The sequence below is a fragment of the Sebastes fasciatus genome, chromosome 11, assembly GCF_043250625.1.
Source record: "Sebastes fasciatus isolate fSebFas1 chromosome 11, fSebFas1.pri, whole genome shotgun sequence".
NCBI classification, from domain to species: domain Eukaryota; kingdom Metazoa; phylum Chordata; class Actinopteri; order Perciformes; family Sebastidae; genus Sebastes; species Sebastes fasciatus.
In genome coordinates this window covers 19,116,107-19,139,761 of record NC_133805.1, presented here as the reverse complement: position 1 = coordinate 19,139,761, position 23,655 = coordinate 19,116,107, and the positions used below count along the sequence as shown (strand labels likewise).

General features: G+C 38.7%; 2 protein-coding genes and 1 long non-coding RNA gene across 5 annotated transcripts; 2 read left to right on the top strand and 1 right to left on the bottom strand.

Annotated features, from left to right (window-relative positions):
* Positions 1-493: 493 nt before the first annotated feature.
* On the bottom strand, positions 494-7,669 carry LOC141777270 (uncharacterized). Its single transcript, XR_012595880.1, has 3 exons — positions 7,529-7,669; positions 876-961; positions 494-611 (listed from the first exon to the last, which is right to left on the bottom strand). It is a non-coding gene; the product is annotated as an uncharacterized LOC141777270 (long non-coding RNA).
* Positions 1,027-11,902, top strand: vps4b (vacuolar protein sorting 4 homolog B). 3 transcript variants are annotated; one of them, XM_074651383.1, is made up of 13 exons: positions 1,027-1,533; positions 2,844-2,955; positions 3,221-3,369; positions 6,309-6,420; positions 6,720-6,870; positions 7,038-7,096; positions 7,278-7,397; positions 7,548-7,704; positions 7,817-7,965; positions 9,641-9,722; positions 9,809-10,028; positions 10,134-10,274; positions 10,358-11,902. In XM_074651383.1, exons 1-13 carry the CDS (start codon positions 1,513-1,515, stop codon positions 10,457-10,459), a joined length of 1,575 nt encoding a protein of 524 aa, XP_074507484.1. In that variant the 5' UTR covers positions 1,027-1,512; the 3' UTR covers positions 10,460-11,902. The 3 variants fall into 3 exon arrangements, with proteins under 3 accessions (XP_074507484.1, XP_074507486.1, XP_074507485.1); XM_074651385.1 differs by lacking the exon at positions 2,844-2,955 and having other exon boundaries at positions 1,405-1,533; XM_074651384.1 differs by lacking the exons at positions 1,027-1,533; positions 2,844-2,955; positions 3,221-3,369 and adding an exon at positions 4,859-5,100.
* A 1,333-nt stretch (positions 11,903-13,235) lies between these two features.
* kdsr (3-ketodihydrosphingosine reductase) lies at positions 13,236-23,410 on the top strand. The gene is made up of 10 exons (XM_074651386.1): positions 13,236-13,692; positions 15,197-15,286; positions 15,569-15,625; positions 15,764-15,829; positions 15,922-16,017; positions 16,659-16,850; positions 19,511-19,594; positions 19,680-19,763; positions 20,583-20,684; positions 20,795-23,410. Exons 1-10 carry the CDS (start codon positions 13,501-13,503, stop codon positions 20,912-20,914), a joined length of 1,083 nt encoding a protein of 360 aa, XP_074507487.1. The 5' UTR covers positions 13,236-13,500; the 3' UTR covers positions 20,915-23,410.
* The last annotated feature ends 245 nt before the right edge of the window (positions 23,411-23,655 follow it).

Below are 23,655 nucleotides of genomic sequence, written 5' to 3'. Positions count from 1 at the left end.
ATTCAAAGTGCTTTACATAAACATTCAAGAACATTGCGACAAAAGTGCAAAAGAACATTAAGACATAATTAAAACAGTTATAAAAACATTGAAGATTAAAAAATAAAAACAAGCTAAAAATAAAAAGCTAGGATCGAAGCTAAAATAGAGTATAACACACAAGAGTAAAAGTTATAGTGTAGTATAAGATCATTATTTGATTTAATAAAAGCCAGCAGCAAACAGGAACGTTTTAAGCTTTGATTTAAAAGAACTATATAGATAGCTTTTTTTTTGTATCCCCATACTTTACAATCATCCTTCAAGGTATATGGTAATGTGAAATAGACACTGTATTATTATAGTCACAGTGAGAAGTATTCTGCAGTTTCAAAGAGCGATTTGAACTGGCTGCCACTTGTGCAAATACAAAAAGAAAAGTGTGATTATGAAATTAAAAGAAATTGTCTGGCCATAATGATAAATATGGAAGATGATTAAGTAAGTAGTAAGTAAGTAAAGTTTATTTGTATAGCACCTTTCACAGATACAAAATCACAAAGTGCTTTACAATAATAAAAAATACATCAGTCAATATTAAAAGTAGCCATGACAAGCACAGGGCTGTCAAGCTAAAAACACAACAAAACAAACAAATGAGGACAAAGACACATAAACAGGTAACAAATACAGTCAAGAAAAGGCCAATAAGAGCAATACATTAAGTGGGGATGATTATTCAGACGAATTAACAAAACTCTGTCTAAATAAAAACGTTTTCAGCTGCTTCATAAAAATTAAGGTTTCTAATGCTGTGTAATCTATATTTTTTATTGATAAACAATTTCTTATTTACATACCTTTATATATGTTTTGATATGAAAGTATAGTATTACCTCTTAAAGCCGGATCAGAGGAGCCCCAAACCTGTGAAGTACCCCACCAAGTGGTTGATGCTTCTACAGTGATCTTGGGGTGACCTCTAGTGGAGAAAAACAGGCATCACATGAGAGAGTCACTAGTGGAGTGGGTTTCATTATGACGCACAAGCACACTAGTGATGTCTCCGGTTTTCTACGTCTCTTGGTTTCTTTGAAAGAAGAGCTACTGTATTGTGTTACAACTCACTTCTTTTCTGTCTTACTTTATATGCTCATCTTGTTGTTGTTGTTGTTATTTCTACTGTCCCCAAAATGACTCTCAGTGAAAGATAATAAGCGTAATTGTGAGCCAGCTGTTTCTATTTTGGGTCATTAATACAGGCTCAGCAACTTGTCTTTTGTAAACTTGCATGACAACAATTAGGCTCTGAGCATCGTGACTCAGTGGCAGGAGGAGGCTGCATCGTTGCCATTCCTCAAACTAACTGGGCAGGCTGCTTTCTTGAACGCAGCGCTGACGGAGGGAGTGATAGATAAGCAAACAGGAACTTGTTATGCTGTGACATACTGTAAGGCTGGGTAAACGAAACAAGACTCTGCTGGAGATCGCGAGGTTGAATCTGTTGTGTTTTTAATTCTCACAGGACTCCACATGGAGCCAACAAATCTACAGGTAGGGTGAATAACTGTATTTAACTGACTGGAAGCATGTCGATGGAGTGAAGTGTAACAAGTGTAATGTACTGTAGGAACAAACACCGAGTGTATTCTTCCCTGTATGCCACCTGACAGGTTTCATTTTGACCAAAGCTTAATTTGGAGTCAAAGTATGTCTAAAGGTATTGTGTGCTTTATTAAAATAGCCTTTTTTATTAAACTATTAACAGAATAAGCAGTTCTTCATTTGAAAGCAGGACCTTTTGTGTCAGTATTTCTGACTGAACTACATCATCGACCAAAGACAGTGATTCACATCCAGTCCACAGATTCAATGGCAGTCTGTCAGATGATTCATTCACAATTTATTAAATGTTTTAAGCAGGGAATAATGTGACCAAAACACAAGGTTCAATCTGTGATCTGATTGGTTTAGAGCTGATATGCAGTGTTCTAACAGCAGGTACCCTAAAGGTACTCTTAATAGATGATGGGAATTCACATAGACCCTCTTGTGATAGCCTATAAATAACTAATTGTCCACTCAATCTGCTAAGGCAGATGCTAAGTAGACAGTTTACTCTTACTTTGTTTTAAAACACAAAATCACCATATAACTGAAGGTAGTTATGAGATAGTTGCAATTTAGATACTACAATTATTTGGTCACTGGCAGATTTTAACTGACTATAAAATGAATCATGTATTACTTGATTGATTGACCATTTACTCTAGAAAAGGTCAACACTGATAATTCCCATGAGCAAATATTTGGGACATACCTTTTTCACAGTTTTGACATTTCGTGGCACAAAAAGCACATGCGTAATTAATAACACTACAAACAACTTCATTCAACTTTGGTAAACCAGTTCCAGGGCCCTGCTATTGTGGCGTGAATTACTGGTACACTTTGCCATGATTAATGTTATTAATTACATGTGTGCTTTTCCTGCAATGACAAGTCAAAACACCTGCTGTGAACAAGGTCTTTTATGACACAATAAATGACTAAAATGACTGGATTACCTGAATTAATTAATTTTCTGTTGATCAACTACTCAGTCAGTCGATTCATCATTTCAACATTAGCTCCAGAGCATTTTAATAAATTATTATTATTTGTTTATAATATGGTACTAGCCGCCATTTGTATAACAACAAAACTGTATTATACTACTTTTGCTTTGGCTGAAGTAGATTTATGCAGGACACTGAGATGATGTGAACTGACAGAGTTTGAGGTTCCAATAGAGTCTCTGTCATGTGGTGATTTCAGTAGAAATATAAGATATGATAGTATCTGAAATATTCCTGCTCTTTCAGAAAGCTATTGCCGTAGCACAGAAGGCCTCAGAGCAAGACCAGGCTGGGAACTATGAGGAGGCCATCCGCTCCTACCAACATGCTGTCAAGTACTTTCTGCACATTGTAAAACGTGCGTTACTACAGCTGGAAACAAAATGCATCTAATGTCACATAATGAGACATTTCAGGAGTCTGTACAAGAGTGTGAATCACTGTCATTGCCTGACGGACCAATTAGAAATCTACAAGTGAAATTACTCAACTATTAATGTTTTTTGTTTGTGTTTGTGCCAAAATCCATCCTCATAAATTGTTACAATAGATAGTTTTTAAAATGTTTGTAACAAAATCAACATTACAGAATGCTATTAAATGAATGTTCTCCTTCCCATCAGGTGAACCGCAGGGTAAAGATGGCAACCAGAAGATCAGAGATAAATGTAAACAGTACCTGGACCGAGTGGAAGAACTACAGGGGCATCTAGTGAATAAAGAGATTGTTAAAGAAAATGAAATCGAAGCTTCGCAGCTTCCAAGCATGCAGGTCAGCCCTACATAATATTTGTTTTACAAATATGGATATTATTTTTGATGATAAAATCAGACTAATGTCTAAAGTTCACAACAGTGTGGATGTGCTGCAGCAAGAGTGAACTTTTAATTTTTTTAAACTTAATTCAAGACTAATTCATCAGTGGTGGAAGAAGTATTTGTAAGTTATTTAAGCATTTAAGTTAAGCATTTTCATTTATCATTGTTGTAGGTCTATGGTATGATGGAGTATTAGGGCCACATTGAGGAAAAATAAATAAATCAGAAATTACGAGAATAAAGTCGTAATAATACGAGAATAAAGTCATAGGTTTATGGGAAAAAAAGTCGTAATATTATGAAGTAGTAATTTTACGTGTTATTTTCTTTTTTTCTCGTAAAGTAATGACTTTATTTTCGTAATATTACAACTTTTTTTCTTGTAAAGTTATGACTTTATTCTCGTAATATTACGACTTTTTTCTTGTAATGTTATGACATTATTCTCGTAATATTACGACTTTTTTCTTGTAATGTTATGACATTATTCTCGTAATATTATGACTTTTTTCTCGTAATGTTACGGCTTTTTTTCTCGTAATATTATGACTTTATTCTTGAAATCTCAGATGTTTTTTCCCTCGATGTGGCCCTAATACTCCGTCGTCCACTTGCACTTTGGCCCTCACTGCATTAGACTTATATACTATATACTTAGACTATAAGCTGTGTTACCTTCATCACAATGCTAAATGTTTTGCGGCCCCAGACAGATTTTTTTATTTTTGTTTTGCCTAAAATGACTCTTTTGATAGTAAAAGTTGCTGACCCCTGCCTTAGACTGTATGACAGCAGTAATTCATGGAGAGACCTTTGTCTGATCAGCTAACATTACTGCCAAGCAGGTGAAATATAGAGTGATATTGTGGTTTTAGCTGACGTGTGTCGCCTCACTGTTTTGACGGATGTTCGCTCACATTCAAGTAGCGCGTGCACACGGGCGAGCGCGAGCAACAGGACGCTGACTTTCGTTGACTTAACGGCCACCGGTGTCGCTGTTACAACCAATTTCTGATTCTTACAAACAGTCCCTTTAAGTACTGTACTTGACTAAATGTACTTAGTTGCTTTCCACCACTGTAGTAATTCATTTTAGAACGACAGAGTTAATAGTTAATTCATAGTCTGGTAGTGTTTCATTTTGGTAAACCCATAGACTGTACATAAAGTAAGGACTATGGATTAACCACTAACCAAAGACACCACATAACAAGCCACATGACACACAAATAAGAAAAGAAAGAAAAATAGTAAAATAAGACTAGAGAAACAGAACTGAAACAAACAAAATTGATCAAATATCCTCACGGTATAGTTTTATAAATGTGAAAGTAAAAACGCAGTAATGTCACTAGACTGTATGAGCAATGTACTCTGACCTGTCCCAAGGCTACGTCTTGACGTCATTGCGTCTTGACGTCATTGCGTCTTGACGTCATTGCATTCCGTGAACGCGAGTATCGACTGTCCAATGCGGAAGTTTCCTCCTCGACCTGCCTCGGTAGCGATCTACGAAACGAAAACAAGCTTCCTAAAAACCTCGATTGTCGTGTAAACAGCTTACTTGTATGGTTGAATCCTAAAGCAGGGTGTTTATAAGTTGTTTCCTCACGGCGGCGTTGCAGTCCTCTCGATTATTGGGACACGTGATTAAGCCATTATGACTACCAACAATAATTTACAGGTAAGTTGAGCAGCAAACCTTTAGCACGGCTAAAAACACGTAAATACTGCACACAAAGTTGTTCACATCTTGGACAAAACTGAAAAAAAGTAATCGTAGTTGTTGAAAACTGTTGTTTTGTTGGGTGGTGTTCAGGTTAAATGCGTCCGACTGTGTTAAAATAGCGTGACATTAGCTGCTAATTAGCATGGTGAGCTAACGTCACTGAACAACAAAGACTACCAAAAAGATGACCCGTATGTGTTATAAAGGCTTTCCTTGTTTACAGTAACTTTATATGCACTTGTGGCAACTGACTTATAACATTAGTGTGAGTTTGTTTTGACGGAAAAGACAGCTGGCTAGCTAGCTAATGGGATTACCCCTGTTAGCTAGCGAGCTAACATGGTTGTTATTTGGCCTTTGAAAAGACATCATCCACTTCAAATGGAAAGCAAAACTGTTGACGTTATTATTCTGTACAACTTGATTTACCAAGTACACATTAGTTACATATTATAGCTACGATACCAAAAAGGAAGTGAATGGAAGTGCATTCAGATTCAGGCACTCCTACCTCGATGTGCGTAGTGTCAACACATAGGTGACAGGTGTAGCATTACATTGGTCTTCACTTATAGCTAGTAGATTACAGTATAGTATACTACAGTAAGTATACTGTATGAAGGTTGCCTGCGACTGGCATATTCACTTAAGGATTTGTCACTGTTATTCAGTATATTTAATAACTTTTCCGCTTGCATTTGTTATTTAGTTTGGATGTTTTATTTATTTAAAAAAAAATATTTAACCTTTATTTAACCAGGTAGTACTCATTGAGATTAAGAATCTCTTTTGCAAGAGAGACCAGTCCAAGACAGCATGCATTTAAACATACATTAAAGTTTCAGACGCCACAACATAAAACAAATGCAAAATAAATACATAGCATAATATCATACAAACCACATAAAATCAAGTGTTTGAAGCCAAAATATTCAGAAACACAGACATCTCCCGATTGACTCTGCTTCTAGATCTTTCATTAATGTTTTAAATTCATCATTCATGTTTGTTTTGGTTGTTTTGATGGTGTCCTAACGCTTTCACAATTCAAATACATTGTCATTAACCTCGCACAGCTGTCTTGTTTTCTCCATCAATTGTAGAACCCAACACCTGTTAGTATAACATTATTATAACATAGTTGTGTGTCTCTGTCATTTTAGAAAGCCATTGATCTTGCCAGCAAGGCGGCTCAGGAGGATAAAGCTCAGAAATACGAGGAGGCTCTGCGTCTTTACCAGGCTGCTGTCCAGTACTTCCTCCATGTGGTGAAATGTAAGGCTTAAAACAGCACATTGTGCATTAAGTGTACAGTGTCCACACACAGTCTGATACTCACAGCTGTTAGCCCCAACAGGAATCACAATCTGATGATAATCCTTCTTGTCATAGCCTTCATATATCGCTCAAAATGACATGCAAGCTATTCTGTACACTGTCACAGCAGTGGTAATAGCATGTTAGCGTTCTGTTCATTATTCTTGCTAAGAAGAGAGTGATGTCTTTTTTAGGAACCAATACTCAAACCTGAAATAATTTTGTGTACATTTTTGTTTTGTTGTTATTCCTGACAGATGAAGCCCAGAGTGACAAAGCTAAACAGAGCATCCGGGCAAAATGTGCTGAATACTTGGACAGAGCAGAGAAGTTGAAGGAGTATCTAAAGAAGAAAGAAAGTGCTCCTCCCGCTAAGCCTGTCAAAGAGTCACAGTCTGATGACAAAGGGTGTGTTTATGGGTGGGGCAGATGTGATGCCATTCAGACCTGGATGGAAAATCAGTGTTCCTTATGATATATATGAAAATATAGTGAATTATTTTGACTTCAGATATAGACAAAATTGTATATACTGTATATATATAATTTTTATAAATACATGTTTGTGTTTCCAGGAATGAAAGCGATGAAGGTGAAGATCCAGAGAAAAAGAAGTTCCAAAATCAACTCTCAGGTTTGTAATATTCCTTTTGTGGACTATTGGGCCTTCTGCTGGCTTTATATTTTTTCAATCTGAACCGAGTTGTCGTAATATTTGTTGATTTCTTGGGAGTTTGTTACATGCATTCTGTCATAATTTAGGCCTTAGACTGACTCACTTTAGACTCCTCAGAAATGTAATGTTTTTTTCCCAGGTGCAATTGTTATGGAGAAACCAAACATCCTATGGAGTGACGTTGCTGGTTTAGAGGGAGCCAAGGAGGCACTGAAAGAAGCTGTTATTCTTCCAATCAAATTCCCCCACCTTTTCACAGGTAATTAATCTTAATTAAGGAATGCTTCCTCATTGCTTTGCTCTTAATAGACAGAAGCCAACATATATGTTGCATGGAATAATCAGATTGCATTTGATGGTTTTTGGTGATAATAATAAAGCCTAAATTACCTTTTTGCTTGACTGACAGGAAAGAGAACTCCATGGAGAGGGATCTTGCTCTTTGGGCCTCCGGGTACAGGAAAGTCCTATCTGGCTAAAGCTGTTGCCACAGAGGCAAACAACTCAACCTTCTTCTCCATCTCCTCGTCTGACCTTGTCTCCAAATGGCTGGGAGAGAGCGAAAAGTAAGTCATATTAACGGTAATCAACAAAAGCACGAGTGAAGATGAATGTAAATATACTGCAGCCAGCAGCACGTTGCCATTTTATTTCTTAAACTTGCTTGTTGCTTCCCAGGTTGGTGAAGAATCTTTTTACCCTTGCAAGGGAGCACAAGCCTTCTATCATTTTCATTGATGAGATTGACTCCCTGTGTGGCTCAAGAAGTGAGAACGAGAGTGAGGCTGCTCGCCGTATCAAGACAGAGTTCCTGGTTCAGATGCAGGGTAAGTCTGATGAGCCGAAACAATTGTTTGTAATTACAGAATTATGTGATAAATGAAATGAAATGTAGTCACTCAGTATTGCATGTTAAACGGTCCCCAATTTTAGTGTTAAATAGTTTCAAAAATCTGAGATATAAGTGAAGCAACGTTCTGTAGAATGAGTAAAAAGCCTTTGAGATCTAAAATGACAGTTCATGTAGAAAATGGATGTTTATGTATAAGTGAAGCAAACCTTTCAGTTTCTTTCTGCATCCTACATTTTTACTGGAATCATGTAGTTACATAGCATGGGATAGACAAATGTATCACCATAGAAACTCGCGCTGTGCACTGAAGAAAAGTATAGCCGCATTTGCTGGGTGACTAGAAGGTACCTTTTGTGCAATCTTACAATATTCTCACTACATAAATCCAATGGCAGAACTTTGAGATTAATGCTTTTCATAGGATTTGTTCCAGAGTAGGGCAGTGGGCAGACTCTCGCTCTCTCTTTTCTTCTCCCTGTTCACTTATTTCTAACTGAAGTGTGAACAATTTGAATGTTAAATGAATCACATGGAGCAGAAAATTGCTGCTGCAGTGTGCTAAACAGAATCAAGCTTTACACAATGCTGAATCTGGTCACACCCCCAAACAGATGTCAAGGCAGATAATGCTCTCTGACAGGTGAGGGGAAAACACCTGCTGTGACGTCACTGATTGAGGTGTGGCCGGAAGTGCAACATACTGTGCGTTCCAATATCCATATTACCATACTATTTAGTATGCCAGAAAAATAATTAGTATGTCCCAAAACATAGTATGCCAAATGCAGTAAGCCAAAAATACCAGTCCTCCTGCATCCTGTCGCATTTTACAGTATGCAAGTCGGCATGCTTTTCGGGCTACTCTGACCCACAATCCTCTGTGCAGCAGATATGTGAGCAAGAGGGTCAAAGGTCAAGGCGCCGGTATGTCCCAGTTGTATGCATACTGCATGCAACAGTACAAACTTGTAACTTGTAAGGGCAGCTGCAGTATGTGCTAAAAGTAAAACGAAAAAGTAAAAGTATGGGATTTAGAATGCACTCATTGTCTTCAGATGAAAACACACTGACAGCAAATTTCATAGACTTACTTCTTCTATATGCATACTCAGTTTGCAGTAACAGGGTTTCCCACACAAACTTGTTGAGTAGTGGTGGTAAGCCACCCAGACCTTGACACATCGATTTTGTGTGCAGATGACGGCCTGAACTTTAGCCAAACTCATTAAATATGTGGTACACCTGTGCTCTTTTCCCTTGAGCTTAATATTTAATTTCATAAAAATTTATTAATTTTCATGAAGGTTGTTTTTGATTCAGGTGAGGTGGCATGCGTCCGCAATTAAACACTGTGGGACACCATTAATATGCAGATTTGCAAAAATCTCATTTTGATTCATAATTTTGTAACTTGCACCTAAATGGTCTATTTCTTGTCTGTGTGACTAGCAGTATGTTTCAAAAGTGTTGAACACAAGAAATCTGCTCGTCCCTTTTCTATATTTTGTGGCAGCTGCCCTGAAATATAACGTATGATCACAGATCTATAGAAATCTGAGGGATCATCATGTGTCAATGAAAGCACCAGAGTATTATTATTTAGATGACGTATTTAAGTGTGTACTCACCCTGACGTTTTCATTTTGCAGGTGTGGGAAATGACAACGAGGGAGTGCTGGTACTTGGGGCAACAAACATCCCATGGACCCTAGACTCTGCCATCAGAAGAAGGTAATTGTTATTACTTGGTGGTGAAAGTTGTTCGTAACCATGTTGTCATTCACCTTTGCTGACTGGACACCAATAATACTCTTCAGATTTGAGAAGAGGATCTACATCCCGCTGCCCGAAGAGCACGCCCGCTCCTTCATGTTCAAGCTCCATCTGGGCTCGACCCCCAACAGTCTCAACGACAGCGACTTTGTCACTCTGGGCAAGATGACCAGTGGATACTCCGGAGCAGATATCAGTGTCATTGTCAGAGACGCTCTAATGCAGCCTGTTCGAAAGGTCCAGTCAGCAACCCACTTCAAACGGGTACGTCTTTTAAAATACCTGTCTTCGTTTTATGTTTCAGTATAACATGTTTTAGTTGACTAATTGTCACTTTTGTTTCCTTTCTCATATTGTGATTTAAATAAGGTACGAGGTGCATCAAGAACTGACGCCAACGTCGTTGTAGATGACCTCTTGACTCCCTGCTCACCTGGCGATCCCTATGCGGTTGAAATGACATGGATGGAAGTGCCTGGGGAGAAGCTATTGGAACCTGTAGTAAGCATGGTAAGGATCTAAAAATACTAGATGGTAATATAATTGCATATTTGAATCCTTCATTTAATATCATATTCTTTTCCTCTTTTCAGCCTGACATGTGTAGGTCTCAGGTCAGCACAAAGCCAACAGTCAATGAACAAGATCTGGATAAACTGAAAAAATTCACAGAGGACTTTGGACAGGAAGGCTAGGAGTGATGATTGAGCCAGGCCAAACCAAAGCAAAGGAATTGTGATTGTGTCTCTTTACTGTCCTTGTCCCTTTTTTGTCTCTCTCTGTCTCATCATAACCAGTCACCAGGCTTCATGGTTTATCATAAGTGGACAAGATTACTGTGTTGTTTTGCCAATTTGATACCCACGCAAAGGGTGGAAGGACCTTGTTTTATTCCATGTTAACCATTGTCCAAAGAACATTAAAGACTTCCCATCTGCAGCCGACCCGATAAAAGAATCAACACAACATAAAGAATTTAGAGGATTGTTGGACTTTAAGACTAAAGTTATTGATTAGCAGAATACCCAAGAAACTTAGGGAAACTAACAGCAGACATGCACAACAATTATTGCAAATAAGGCTATTGAAATCAATATAATTTATTTTCAGTTAGGACTAGCTACTTTCCGGTCAGAATACATCTCACTAGGCAAATAAATACCCCTTATGTATTCTATATTTTATATTAAGAAAACAAGCATTTTATAGTGTATACTGTTCTTTGTGGAATGTATAAATCTTGGTCTGGGGGAGTGAAGTGGGGCATGAGTTCATAGGATTCGTTGCGGTGAAATATATCAGTGTTGTCTCAAGGTGGTGGAAGTTTAAGACTTTTGAGACAGAGATACTCAGGATGAGAGCTGCATTAGACCCTGTGGACATTTTTGGATTGTTTATCCAGTTTCCTAACAAAGGACAATTGTATTTGTTTACTCATTTGTCATTTGAATTAAAACACGGCTACAAGGGTGGATCACCAATGGTGCCAGACCAGCATTATTCTACAATTTTTCAAGGACTCAATAGTTTGAATTGCTTTGTCACTCAGCTCATAGTTTTTTTTTTCACAACCTACTGTACATATGATTCATTACTATCCACAAGCTATGCTGGTTATCCTTAATATAAAGTGCAAAAAACGAAGCCTTATGTTACGATAAAGTCACATTATGAATTTTGATAAAAACAAGACCGAGTTGGACACTGATGGCTGAGATGGAGAGATCATTTTGTATACTTAATATAGGAATGCATCTCCACTCCAAGCATGAACTATATGTAGCCATGAGTGGCAGTGTGCACCATGTGCCTTCCAGAAAGCTGAAAGATTATTTTTTATTGGTTTATTTCTAAATTGGTCCTACTGCTTATATATCCAGTGCTTTGTCACTACAACTAAGAAATGTATAATACTTCATTTCATGTAAGCTCCTTTAGAGATTGTATTCCACTGTGCTCTTTTTCTCCTACGGTGTGCACACTATCTCTTTTTGAGTTTTTGATGGGGAACATCTTATTTTTCTGTAAATGTCTATACATATAGCCAACACTTTTCTTTGTGAAGAGGTCACCCATGCATATGATTTTCTGTTTTTGTTTCCATAATGTAAATAAAAGTTATAGCTAAGTCAAGAAAAGCTGTTTACTTTTTTTTTGCAACAAATTCACCACTTGTTATGGATACGGAATTACAATAGAGATGTAACGTTAGATTCATTAATAAAGGTTTCACAATTTAAAAATAGCTAGTTTTTTACTGTCTCTCCTCAGTCGACATACCTGGTGGCTAGTTGGGTTGGTTTGAAGTAGTGATGTGTCAGTCGCAAACGAGCTGGTTCAAAGAGCCGGCTCTTTTAAGTGAATGATAAGAGCCGGCTCCAGTCCGAAAGACGTTTTTTTTTTTTTTCTTTAATTAATTCAAGGCAGAATGATAGGACGATCTTCTCCGCACCACGGGGACTTCCATGCACTGACTGTGACTGAATGTTGTATTACTGACATCCGTGCGACCAATCAAGTGATGACAGACAAGGATCATACCATCAAGCAGGGGGGGGCGGGGTTGCACAGCGCGCTGACGGTCTACAGGTACAGAGCAGGAGGGAGAGGAGGAGAGAAAGAGAGAGGAGTGTGGTGCGCGAATAGCAGACGAGATGAGTGACCTCGGAAACGAAGCAGCATGTAAAATTATGGTGTTCTGGAAATTATAAGGTTTAGCATAATTATTTTGAATAATTTAAGTGATATCCTCCTGAGACCCAGCCCATTGACATGTGTCCTCTGTAGTGGACATTTTGTCCACATGCATATCCTCTTACTCTTTGGACCTACTCTATCAACCCCTGGTGTATTGTAAAGAGGACATCCTAGGCTTTCCAGTGATATGGCATGTGTTGTTTTTTTTAATCAATTTGAATGTATTCTTGGTTTAATATCACTCTACAGCCATAATCTGTTCATTTTTTAGTCTTTTCACACTGAAAAAGTCCTGTAGTCCACTACAGTGGACAATAAAAATAAAGTTGAACAAGCCCAAATTGTTAAGATTTTCGTTTTAACCCTAAATAGGAAGGAAATCACAAAAAAAGTAATTGGAATACCCTTTTTTTAACTCGGTTCCCAGGCGGATGTATGTGCACACATACTAATCATAGATCAAAACAGTGCTAAATGTGTCTGAATTATAAAAAGGTAGACGTGGTAAAACAAAGAACCGTTCGGGAGCCGAAAGAGCCGGCTCTTCTTGGTGAGCTGAGCCAAATGATCCGGCTCACTAAAAAGAGCCGGAATTCCCATCACTAGTTGGGTGACTGAAACCTGAAACGGATACGACGAATGAGGAAAAGAAAGCATTGCATTGTGGGAGTTGTAGTAAATGCACTCTCGGGCTGCGTTTAGATTCTACAGAAATAGTCGCCTTGAGAACTACAAGTCCCAAATACGACCGTTGATCGTCCGTTTACAGTGCACAGTTCGATTTGTTTTGGTTTATGCAGACTGCGCTTTGTCACTGGTGGAGCCAAGGTCCACCTCGGTACTTGTACCTGGTCGTTACAGATCTTTGACCCGCTGCCAACCCCCCGAACAACTCCTCCTCCTCCAGAGCTCTGTGTGTTCGCCACCTCCCCTTTTCAGGGCCGTCGACTTGCCTCCGTAGCTCTTGTTATCGGACCCCCATAAAGCTGGCCTGCTAGTTTAGTTAGCAAACAAGCTAACTGATTGCCAGATTTCACCCATGTCCCCTGAAGAAGAAGGGTTGAGCTCAACGTTCACGGATTGGCTTTTCATCAACTCCTGGTGGCTCCTTCTACCGTTCATCATGCTCCTCGTAGTCGCTGCGTTCATTGTCGCCTTCGTGTTGCTGTTGTACATGATATCGCCTCTTATTAGCCCCAAACCTCTGAAACTGAACGGGGCCCACGTCGTGGTAAGTGCACCGAAGTGCTAACTAACGGTACTTATAGGTTGGTAACGGTAGCTAGGTAACAGTAGTTAGGTTGGTAACAGTAGCTAAGTAACGGTAGCTAACGTCCAGTCATATAGATTGATAGATAGCAGTCCATATTCAGTCCCAAAACTGTTTTATATTTTATTTCATTCTGTTTTTTTATGCAAATATTGTTACTGCTAGACAGTCCTTTTACATTAGCTGAATGAAAATAATCCCATTTACTTAATATATAATAATATAGACTGGAAAAGTGTTGCTATATACATTTCTGGTCTGAATTTAGTGAGCAAATTTAGTTTATTCTCAATGCACTTTTAGATCTTATCTCTGTTTACATTTTTATTTTAAAGGTTATTGGTTTGCTGTTAGATGTGTGCATGTTTCTATGTAAGCTATTGCTTTTTTTCAATTCAGGATTCAGATTTTGCATTTAAGAGGATATTTTTGCTATTATTTTTATATTGATGCAAATGCTGTTTATGATACAAACCATTGCAATATAATAGATAGATAGTAACTTTATTGATCCTGAGGGAAATTCAAGTTTCCAGCATCACAGTTCCATAGTGCAAAAATATGTTAGTAAAAAGGCAGTAAAAAAAGTTAGAAGTACAAAGTACAAAAAAATATACCAGATATAACAATACAAGGAGATGAAGAAAACTGTTAAAACTGAATATAGTGCAGGGTAACAGCTGTGATACAGGACTATTTAAAAAGTGAATATAGTGCAGAAGAGACTGTTAAAAATGAATATAGTGCAGGTTAACTCCAGTAGCTTAGTCACAGTGAGAAGTATTCTGCAGTTTCAAAGGCGATTTGAACTGGCTGCCACTTGTGCAATGCCAAAAAGAAATGCTGGAGTTTGATTATGAAATTAAAAGAAATTGTCTGGCCATAATGATAAATATGGAAGATGATTAAGAAGGTTTTCTAATAACGTGTAATCTATATTTTTATTGATAAAATATCTTATTTATATACTTTTATATATGTTGTGATATGAAAGTATAGTATTACCTCTTAAAGCCAGATCAGAGGAGCCCCAAACCTGAGAAGTAGAAAAGTTAGTAGTGCAAAGTTCAAAGTACAAAAAAATACAGTAGTGCTGCAGCGACACTGAAATGGGGGAGATGGAGACAGACAGACAGAAGAACATGTCAGCCTACGGCGCTGCCCTGCTCCACGAAGCTTCGAATACCTTCAAATATTTCTTACCGAAGCTTCGAAGCCCAAATAATGGTATTCAGGACAGCCCTAGTTAGGTGTACCTAATAAACTGTCAACAGAGTGGAATTTGACTAATTTCATTATGCAGGTGTGGTAACACCATAACAGAACTGATTTACACATATTTATTCACTTTACTAAGTTGTATTATGGAAGCATAATTACGTTTACCTGCACCCCAGCCTCTGAGTTGCAGATCAGCAACCCCATATTTTACCTTTTGATTAATTGATCTTCTTTGAATTTTCAGGTGACAGGAGGCTCAAGTGGGATTGGGAAAAGCATTGCAATTGAGTGCTACAGGCAAGGAGCATTCATCACTTTGGTGGCACGAGATGAGGTTAGTACAAACCACATTCAACCAATCATTCCTCTCTCCTAGTCACGACCTGTTTGTTGTTATAGCCAACTCGTTTGATGTCAAACACAGTAAAATATATTCTAAAGGTTAATTTGCTCCATGTCAGTTGATGGATGTGCTCCACTTACATGCTAGATATATTTTGTGTTAAACAGTTCGCCTGTGATGTTCTGAAGATTTGACATGTTTTCATTTAGTGAAATTTTGATGACTCTTGTTTTTTCGTTTTTATAACATATCAAATATACACTTTTCCCTTAGGCTAAATTGCTTCTAGCAAAGAAAGAGTTGGAGAAATTTGCCATCAATGACAAACAGGTATGGGTTTAGCATTTATTTAAAGGTACTACATGTAACTTGTCACCTGTTATGACTGCATGTGTTCATATAGTGCATAAGAGCTGATGCCATTTATGCATTACATTGCATAAGATTATGTACTATTTCCTTACGCAGGTGGTGCTCTGCATATCAGTGGATGTTTCTAGTGATTATAGCCAGGTGGAAAGTGTGATAAAACAGGTAATGTGACCCTCTTGGCAACAGTGGTACATCTCAGATTCCTTTAATAATTCAGTGCTAAAGTAGTGAAGTGGCTTTTTCCTGTCGTGCAGGCTCAAGAGAAGCTGGGGCCTGTTGACATGTTGGTGAACTGTGCTGGAACATCCTTCTCTGGAAAGTTTGAGGAGGTGGAAGTGGACCGCTTTAAAGTAGGTACCTGGCGAGTGTAGCCAAGACACAGTCATGGTCTTGTTTATTTTCAGAAGTCAATAAGCTACTCTGAACAGTACTAAAACAGTTTTAATAAGAAGTATTCACTTCTCATATTTACATCTTTGTGATTAAAAAGTGTCAGAATAAAAAAGGATATAGTTTTATGAATTTAAGTTTGAATAGGGCCATATGTTTCCAATAGGAATGAAACTTAACATACACTCATGAAATTTTCGATATGAGAAGTAATACTGATAGTTTTAATTTATTTATATAAGAATAAAATATTGCTGTTTAGCCATCAGACCAGTGTGACTTAATGACTTGCTTCGCAAAAAGCTAATCTATTTAATGTTGACCAACATGGTGGATTTGCTCTAAGACCACAGAATTGATCTTAAAAATGTGTTTTGTGCATTCAACTTTTACTAAATAGGTAAATGGGAGATTTGATAGCTGTCTGGCTCTGTAGGAGATTTAGTTACTGTCAGAAAAGATTAAGAGGAGGTTAAATTCCTAGGTAATACTTTATGCAAATTGCAATGAGTAGTCAGGTTTTGGAATAAGTAGCTACATTCATGCAGCGCTACACTGTGGACAACCTTGTATGTGTGAACTTTGGTCTTGTTGCTAACAGAAACTGATGGAAGTGAACTACCTGGGCAGCGTTTACCCGACACGGGCCGTCATAACCACTATGAAGGAGCGAAGAATGGGCCGCATCATGTTCGTGTCCTCCCAAGCAGGCCAGATCGGCCTGTTTGGATACACTGCCTACTCCCCATCCAAGTTTGCCCTGCGTGGCTTAGCAGAGTCGCTGCAGATGGAGGTGAGTTTGTGGACTCTTAAAAGAATAGTTTGGTTGTTTTGAAGTGGGGTTCTATGAGGTACTTATCCATAGTCAGTGTATTACCTACAGTAGACAGTTTTCAAAACCCCAGCTCGGAGAAACAGACAGGAGTTACCACACAGAAGCAAAGTAATGTACTGCTATGGACGGCAACAAAACATATTTTAGCTACCTAAAAGAAAAAGGCCCACCAAAAAAAATCAACTACAGTTTAATAAATTCACTGCTTTACCTTGCCGTCCGACAGGCATTTCCGACGGGGAATTAAAGCCATTGTATCCATCTATGCTCTCGCCAAAGCCACCAGACTCCCATTGAAAAAAACTGTAATTATACCTCGCAGAACAAGGGGGTTGTTGTTCTACCACTGCCTCGACTGGTTAGTTTGTTTGTGCAATTATGTGACTTTGGTGAATCCAAACTCATCAAAGTCACACAAACAAACTAAAATCAAATTTTTTTTCAATGGAGTCTTGTTGCTTTGGCGAAAACATTGATAACTACTTCAGTTTCCCGTTTTTTACATGTTTTGCTGCTGCCTCCGTCCACAGCAGTACATTGCTTTGCTTCCACGCGGTAACACCTGTCTACTTCTCCAAACTGGGGGAGTGCTGACCGTCATCTAATGTAGGTAAGACACTGACTATGGATGTAAGTACCTTATACAACCCCAAACTATCCCTTTAATGCTTGAATACAAGCAAACACACTGCATTGCAAATCAACTTCACAATGCATCTTGTTAAAATAATTTGGCACATTGCGGCTGAGCTGCTGGTGTCAATTTTATAACAAGGATTCACAATCTATTAATAGGGGGCATTCATACTTAATTTTATTGCCTTAAAGGTCACCTATTATGCAAAATGCACTTTTCCATGTCTTTTAAACATCAATATCTGTCCCCAGTGTGTCTACAAGTCACCATAGTATCATAAAAGACCATCCTCTCTCTTTTTCTCCTGCTCCGTTTGTCCGGAAATGGGTGTCGAAACAACGCTGCGCAGCTTTTCTTTTCTTCTGACGTCATTTGAGAATTAGCCATATAAGGGTTTCCTGGTCGAACCAGAGAGAACCTTCAGTAGCTGACCCCGCCCCACAGCGCGTCACTGTCTCTCCTCCTCAACTGAACTTGAGCAAAGTAGCTCCTACTGTTAGTCTGCAAGAACCAGCAGAACAGGCTTCATGTACTCCCATCATCTAAATATAACATGTTCTTTCACAAAGGCTTCATGTAATTACACTGTTTAAACAGATGATATTTATATATTATATATATTTGATGTCATGCATGTAGCAGATTACAGGTAGTAAATAGTGACTTGTAAGCAACACAACACATTTCTGTTTCACAGTCAAACTTTATTTGAGTTGACAGATGACAATATTAATTATTCGCAGCATTTGTAATCATCTCACCTGCAGTTATGTTAACATGGTACAGGAGAAAGTCTTCAGCTCTGGTAAACTACAGTAAGCTAAGCTCCGGTGGTCTGTAGTCATGGTAACACAGAGACAGCTACTACTGTAAATAATATACCATTACTCTGATCTTCCATACATTTATCTTTTAGCAGAAATAATGAACTGACTACTGTTTCACATCTTCTATTTTCTACCCTGATGGTCGCTGTGTTTACACACCGTGTCATAGCGGTAGCATGTAGCTAACCCGTTAGCATGTAGCTACATGCTAACGGGTTAGCTACATGCTACCGGGTTAGCTCTGTATCTCCATGTAAACAGAGCCATCTGCTCTCAGCTGTCTGCTCTCAGCTGTCTGCTCTCAGCTGTCTGCTCTCAGCTATCTGCTCTCAGCTGTCTCCTCTGGGATGATTCTGTCGGTCATTTCTCACAGATGGATCTGTAAAGACAGACGTAAAACAGAGTGTATGTTTACGGTTTACAGAGTTGATGCATAATGTAAACACTGAGCTAACCAACAGAGATATAAATAGTATTATTTACCTGAGAGAAACCGTCAGGAGAACCTGGAATCTGGACCGCAGATGTTCATCATGTGTCGCCGATTTCTGATCAGATTCCTCCGGTAACGTGCGCTGGGTGAAGTTTCTGGTTTATAAACTTTAAAGTGGTTTATAGAGAGCTTCTCCGGGAGGGAGATAGTGACGCTGTGTTGTTGAGGACGTTTGATTGACAGAAAACGCTGACCAATCAGAGCAGAGTGGGAGGAGACAGGCTGTGAATCAGGGGTTTTCAGACAGAGGCTGAATTAGGCTCTGAGGCAGGCAGACTCAGGCTGCAGTATGAGAAGAATAAAGGGTTTTTTGAACATTGCAGCATGTAAACATGTTCGAGTGCAACATTAAAATACATCTATGAACCTGGAAATGAGCATAATATGAGACCTACAGAGCTACAGACACAGAAATCAGCACTTTTGGAAATGGGCTGAAACAGAGGTTATAGAGACATGCTGGAATGCATGATCTGATTGTTTTTTTGAAAAAAAAACTTCAGAGACATGGTTTGGAGGTGTCTGAGACCTATAATAACTAGTTTAAATGGAGTATAATATGTGACCTTTAAGACTTTTTTGTATAAAATGTTGATTGTCATCATCAAGGCCAAATAGTACGACATAATATTTAGTGAGTGTTGCTGTTCTTCTACTCCAGATGAAGCCATACAATATCTATGTGACTGTGGCCTACCCCCCTGACACTGACACTCCAGGATTGGCTGCGGAAAACAAGATGAAGGTAAACATCTCTTTAGCACAATAAACAATAAGATCATTTCACTTCCTGTTCCCCCCTATGTAAAGCCCTTTCTTTTCTCTAACAGCCTCTAGAGACCAAGTTGATCTCGGAAACCTCTGGAGTCTGTCAACCAGACCAAGTCGCCAAAATCATTGTTCGGGATGCAGTGGTAAGAAATTCACTTCACCTACCACTGACCCACCATGTTTCTTGTCCAGTTTTAACTATTAAAGGGTAACTTCTGTATTTTTCAACCTGGCCCCTATTTTCCTATGTTTTGTGTATAAGTGACTAAAGAGGACAACAATTGTTTATTAGTATTGAGGGATAACGCTGTAACAGGCAGCTGCAAAAGTCAGTGTCAAGTCAAGTGCTTTTTTTTGTTACTGACTCAGATTGTTATTTTAAGTAATTTTGCTAAATACAACCGAACGCTGAATAAGACATTTTCAAGCAACCAAAAAATTATAATTAACTTTTATGAAGCCAAAATACACTGTGAAAGGTTTAAAGTTGTAACACGGACAACTCCCAGATTGTGCAACGCCGTGGTAGAGACCTGTCAATCACAAGGTAGCCACACCCTAAAGCATACCCTGCTTTATGGTCTATTTGACTCTAAATGGGACCATAATTTACCAAATGAACATCATGCTGTATTGAAGAAGACTTTAAACCAGTGATTAAGACCATAAACTCATGTTTACGATGTTTACTGGGGTAATAAATCAAGTGAGAAGTAGGCTCATTTTCTCATACTCTTCTATACAATCAGACTTCTTTTTGCAACCAGAGAAGTCGCCTCCAGCTGGCTATTAGAACAAATGCAAGTTTAAGGCACTTCAGCATTGGCTTCACTTCTCAGACCCGGTGGTAGCCCACTGGGGAAAATAGGGTCCAGGTTGAAAAATACCACTGAAGTTACCCTTAAAGTGGATGAATAATCTGTTGTAAATCCACCCGCCTGTTATTTCCTTTGCTCTTGTAGCAGGGCAACTTCAACAGCTCTGTGGGACCCGATGGTTACATGCTATCAGCCCTCACCTGTGGAATGTCACCTGTGACCTCCATCACAGAAGGTCTCCAGCAGGTGAAGCCATGCACATGATTATAGTCACATTGGCCACAGTAGTGCTGCTCCAGGACGTTGTTAATATTGTGCAATTTACAAATTCTAACCTCAGTTTATCACCTGTACAGATTGTTACCATGGGATTATTTCGGACCATCGCCCTCTTCTACCTGGGGAGCTTTGACAGCATTGTGCGTCGCTGCATGATTCAGAGGGAGCAGTCGAAAGCAGCTGATAAGCGGGAGTAACAGCAGCCTTACCTTCATCACAGCCCAATGCCCCTCCTCCTCCTCCACGACACCCCCACCCCATCCCCTCCTCCAGCTGTACAAGTGCACAACCATAGGTGGGAAGAAAGGCCAAGCTTTGAGTGCATATCAACAGATGGGATGAAAGAACGTGGCAGATGTTTACTCTATGCTTGTCCTCCATAGACTTTCATAGTCATTTTGATTTTTTCTATCCTCTCAGAGCATTCCAGTGACTTTTCAGTTTAATGTGTCCACCTGCTTCTTTTTGTGGGAGCAGCCTTACTTTTAAGGGAATGGGGGAAGACTAAACATCCCACAGCCTGGTTTTAAAGTAGGTAGGCTTTGTAGACCACTGACTAGATATCAGGCTTCCACTTGCACAGTGCAGGGTTTTTTTTTCTGCACAGAGAAGGAAAAGCAACAGATAGCCTGTCTGACCGGTTGTGCCAAATATGGCTTAAAGTTCCCTCCCACCAGGGGCTATAGTGAAAACCAGAATGGTAACTCTAAGCTTTTGTCATTTTGTGTCTTGTATCGCAAAATTAGGTCCACCTTGTAGGAATTTCACAGTTTTCACTAAATAAGGCCCTTCTTCTCTACCTTTTCATACCACAAGTCTTTGCAGGCAAAGCACCTTCCCTTTTTTGAATGAATAACATCTGTGTTTGAAACCAGTTGTGAACCCTCAGTGTTTTGTTTATGTTGTGGGATGTTTTGTTTATGTGCTATGTGTGTTTGTGTGTGTGTGAACCAAGCCTAGATGTGAGACAACAGTACTCTTCAGTGAGAGAGCAGGTGTGATGTTATTTTTTTAAATTTTACTAATGCAAAAATATAATTTCCAGAAAATAATAATATTCAAACATTTTAGATGCAATGTTGCAGCAAAAATATTTTTGGGTGACTGAAAGTGTGTGTTTTGTGTTTGCTGTGACTGAGCCAAACCAGTGGGGAGAGAAAAGCCATTAGATTTTATCGTCTCGGGATTAAAACGTTAAAACCAAATTATTTTCTTGGCATTCCTATTTTATTTCATTGAGAAAAGAAAGCAGGTACTATGGGTTGAAGCCATGAAATCAAAAGATGGAGGGTGGGGGGGGGGGGAAGATAGCACAGGTAATTTCATTTTTCACCTGTGAATATGACCAAGTTCAATACACCTTTTTTTCATTAAATATCTGAAAGGAAGCGTATCGTTTTTTTACATGCAGTTTGATGTGTCGGTGCACATATTCAGCAACCCCAGCCAGTCGAGGTCCAAGTGGGATCCATCATTTGTTGGGGCGGTGTTAAGTCAGGGCAGGGCAGGGCAGGACTTGCTGGTTTCGAGTCATGTCCCTGTAGGTCTAGTGAGGGCGCTAGAGATTTGTTTTACATAAAGGCCAAAATAGAGGGACTGGCATGGAAGTGTTCCTCTGATTTTTGACCTGCCGTCACCCTCTCATGCACAGTTGGGACTCTGCAGCTCCCTAAATGACAATATTGATTCCCTCCTTGAAGAATCTTGTATTTACCACGTTTTTTTTCCCCATATGTTTTGCATATAGAGGGAGAAAAAGTACAGCGTCGACTCTTGCAAGTCTTCCTTCGGTCCATCACAAAACAGGGAGAATGTACTTTAATACAAAGCATACAAATCAGAACGTTATTTTTAAATACACTAATATTTGAATGCCAAAATGTGTTAAGACAATTTCTGTAGATGCAATGCATTTATTTGAGATTAATTTCAATGTTGCTGCTCTGTTGATGTTATAGAGTTAGTTTGTTAAAGCTGTGGAGCAGTGTGGGGACCCATTCTAAGCCTTAAGACGTGACTACTGATGAAGCTAATGCTAGAAGAATGGACCTGTCCGCAGAACAATGTGGTTTACCAGTTCATTTAATACTTAATCTTTAATACTTTTCAGTGTAAAATGCCAACTGTTTTTTGTGTATTTTTTGTCAATTTCCAGTCTTTGTATGACAAAAAGACGCCTTACAGAAATCCAAGTTATGAAAGTGAGAATGGTTGACTCACGTTTGATGATGTTCTCATTTGAAATTGGTTTAAAAGGCACACCGTCTGCACTCAAAAGCTTTTCATAATTGTACATTTATTGCTTTCAAATCTTTTCCCTTGAGGTAGCAACACATAGTTGATAGAACATGTAGCCCATATAAAAGCAAGTTTTGTTTTAACCTTTAAGCTATGCAAATGAAGCCTATGCTTACAATATGTTTGAACATACAGTCAAGATTTAAGATCTGTAACCGTCACGCTAGTTTCCCTTATTTTAATGGTGTCATCATCGGATACTTTGAGTATTGAACATGAAAGTCATAACGCACTCTTTTGGTTTATTATTCTTTCTTTGCTTTTTAATTTTTTTCTGCCAAAAAACTTAACACCTTCACCTTGTGTGCCATTGAAAGAAAATGTGAGAAGTGGAACGTTTCTTTGTCTTATTTTCTTACATGATAAACTAAATAAATAACTGAAGAAAAAACAAATGATTTCCTAGTCTTCATCCTTTAGTTTTTTGGTGTTGATGGATTTTTGTGGAGCCAGAGAATAAGAAGACTTGCAGGACAGATGCAGACTAGATAGGGAATCAAAAGAACACAGGGAAGTTGTAAATGTTGTACTGCAGGGTTGGATCTCCATCCACAAAGAGGTGGCTGGACCACATCAAAGCAGAGTGGCATGGTCCTGTGCTCCTGATGAATTAACCAGGATCCTCTGAAGAGCTTTTCTT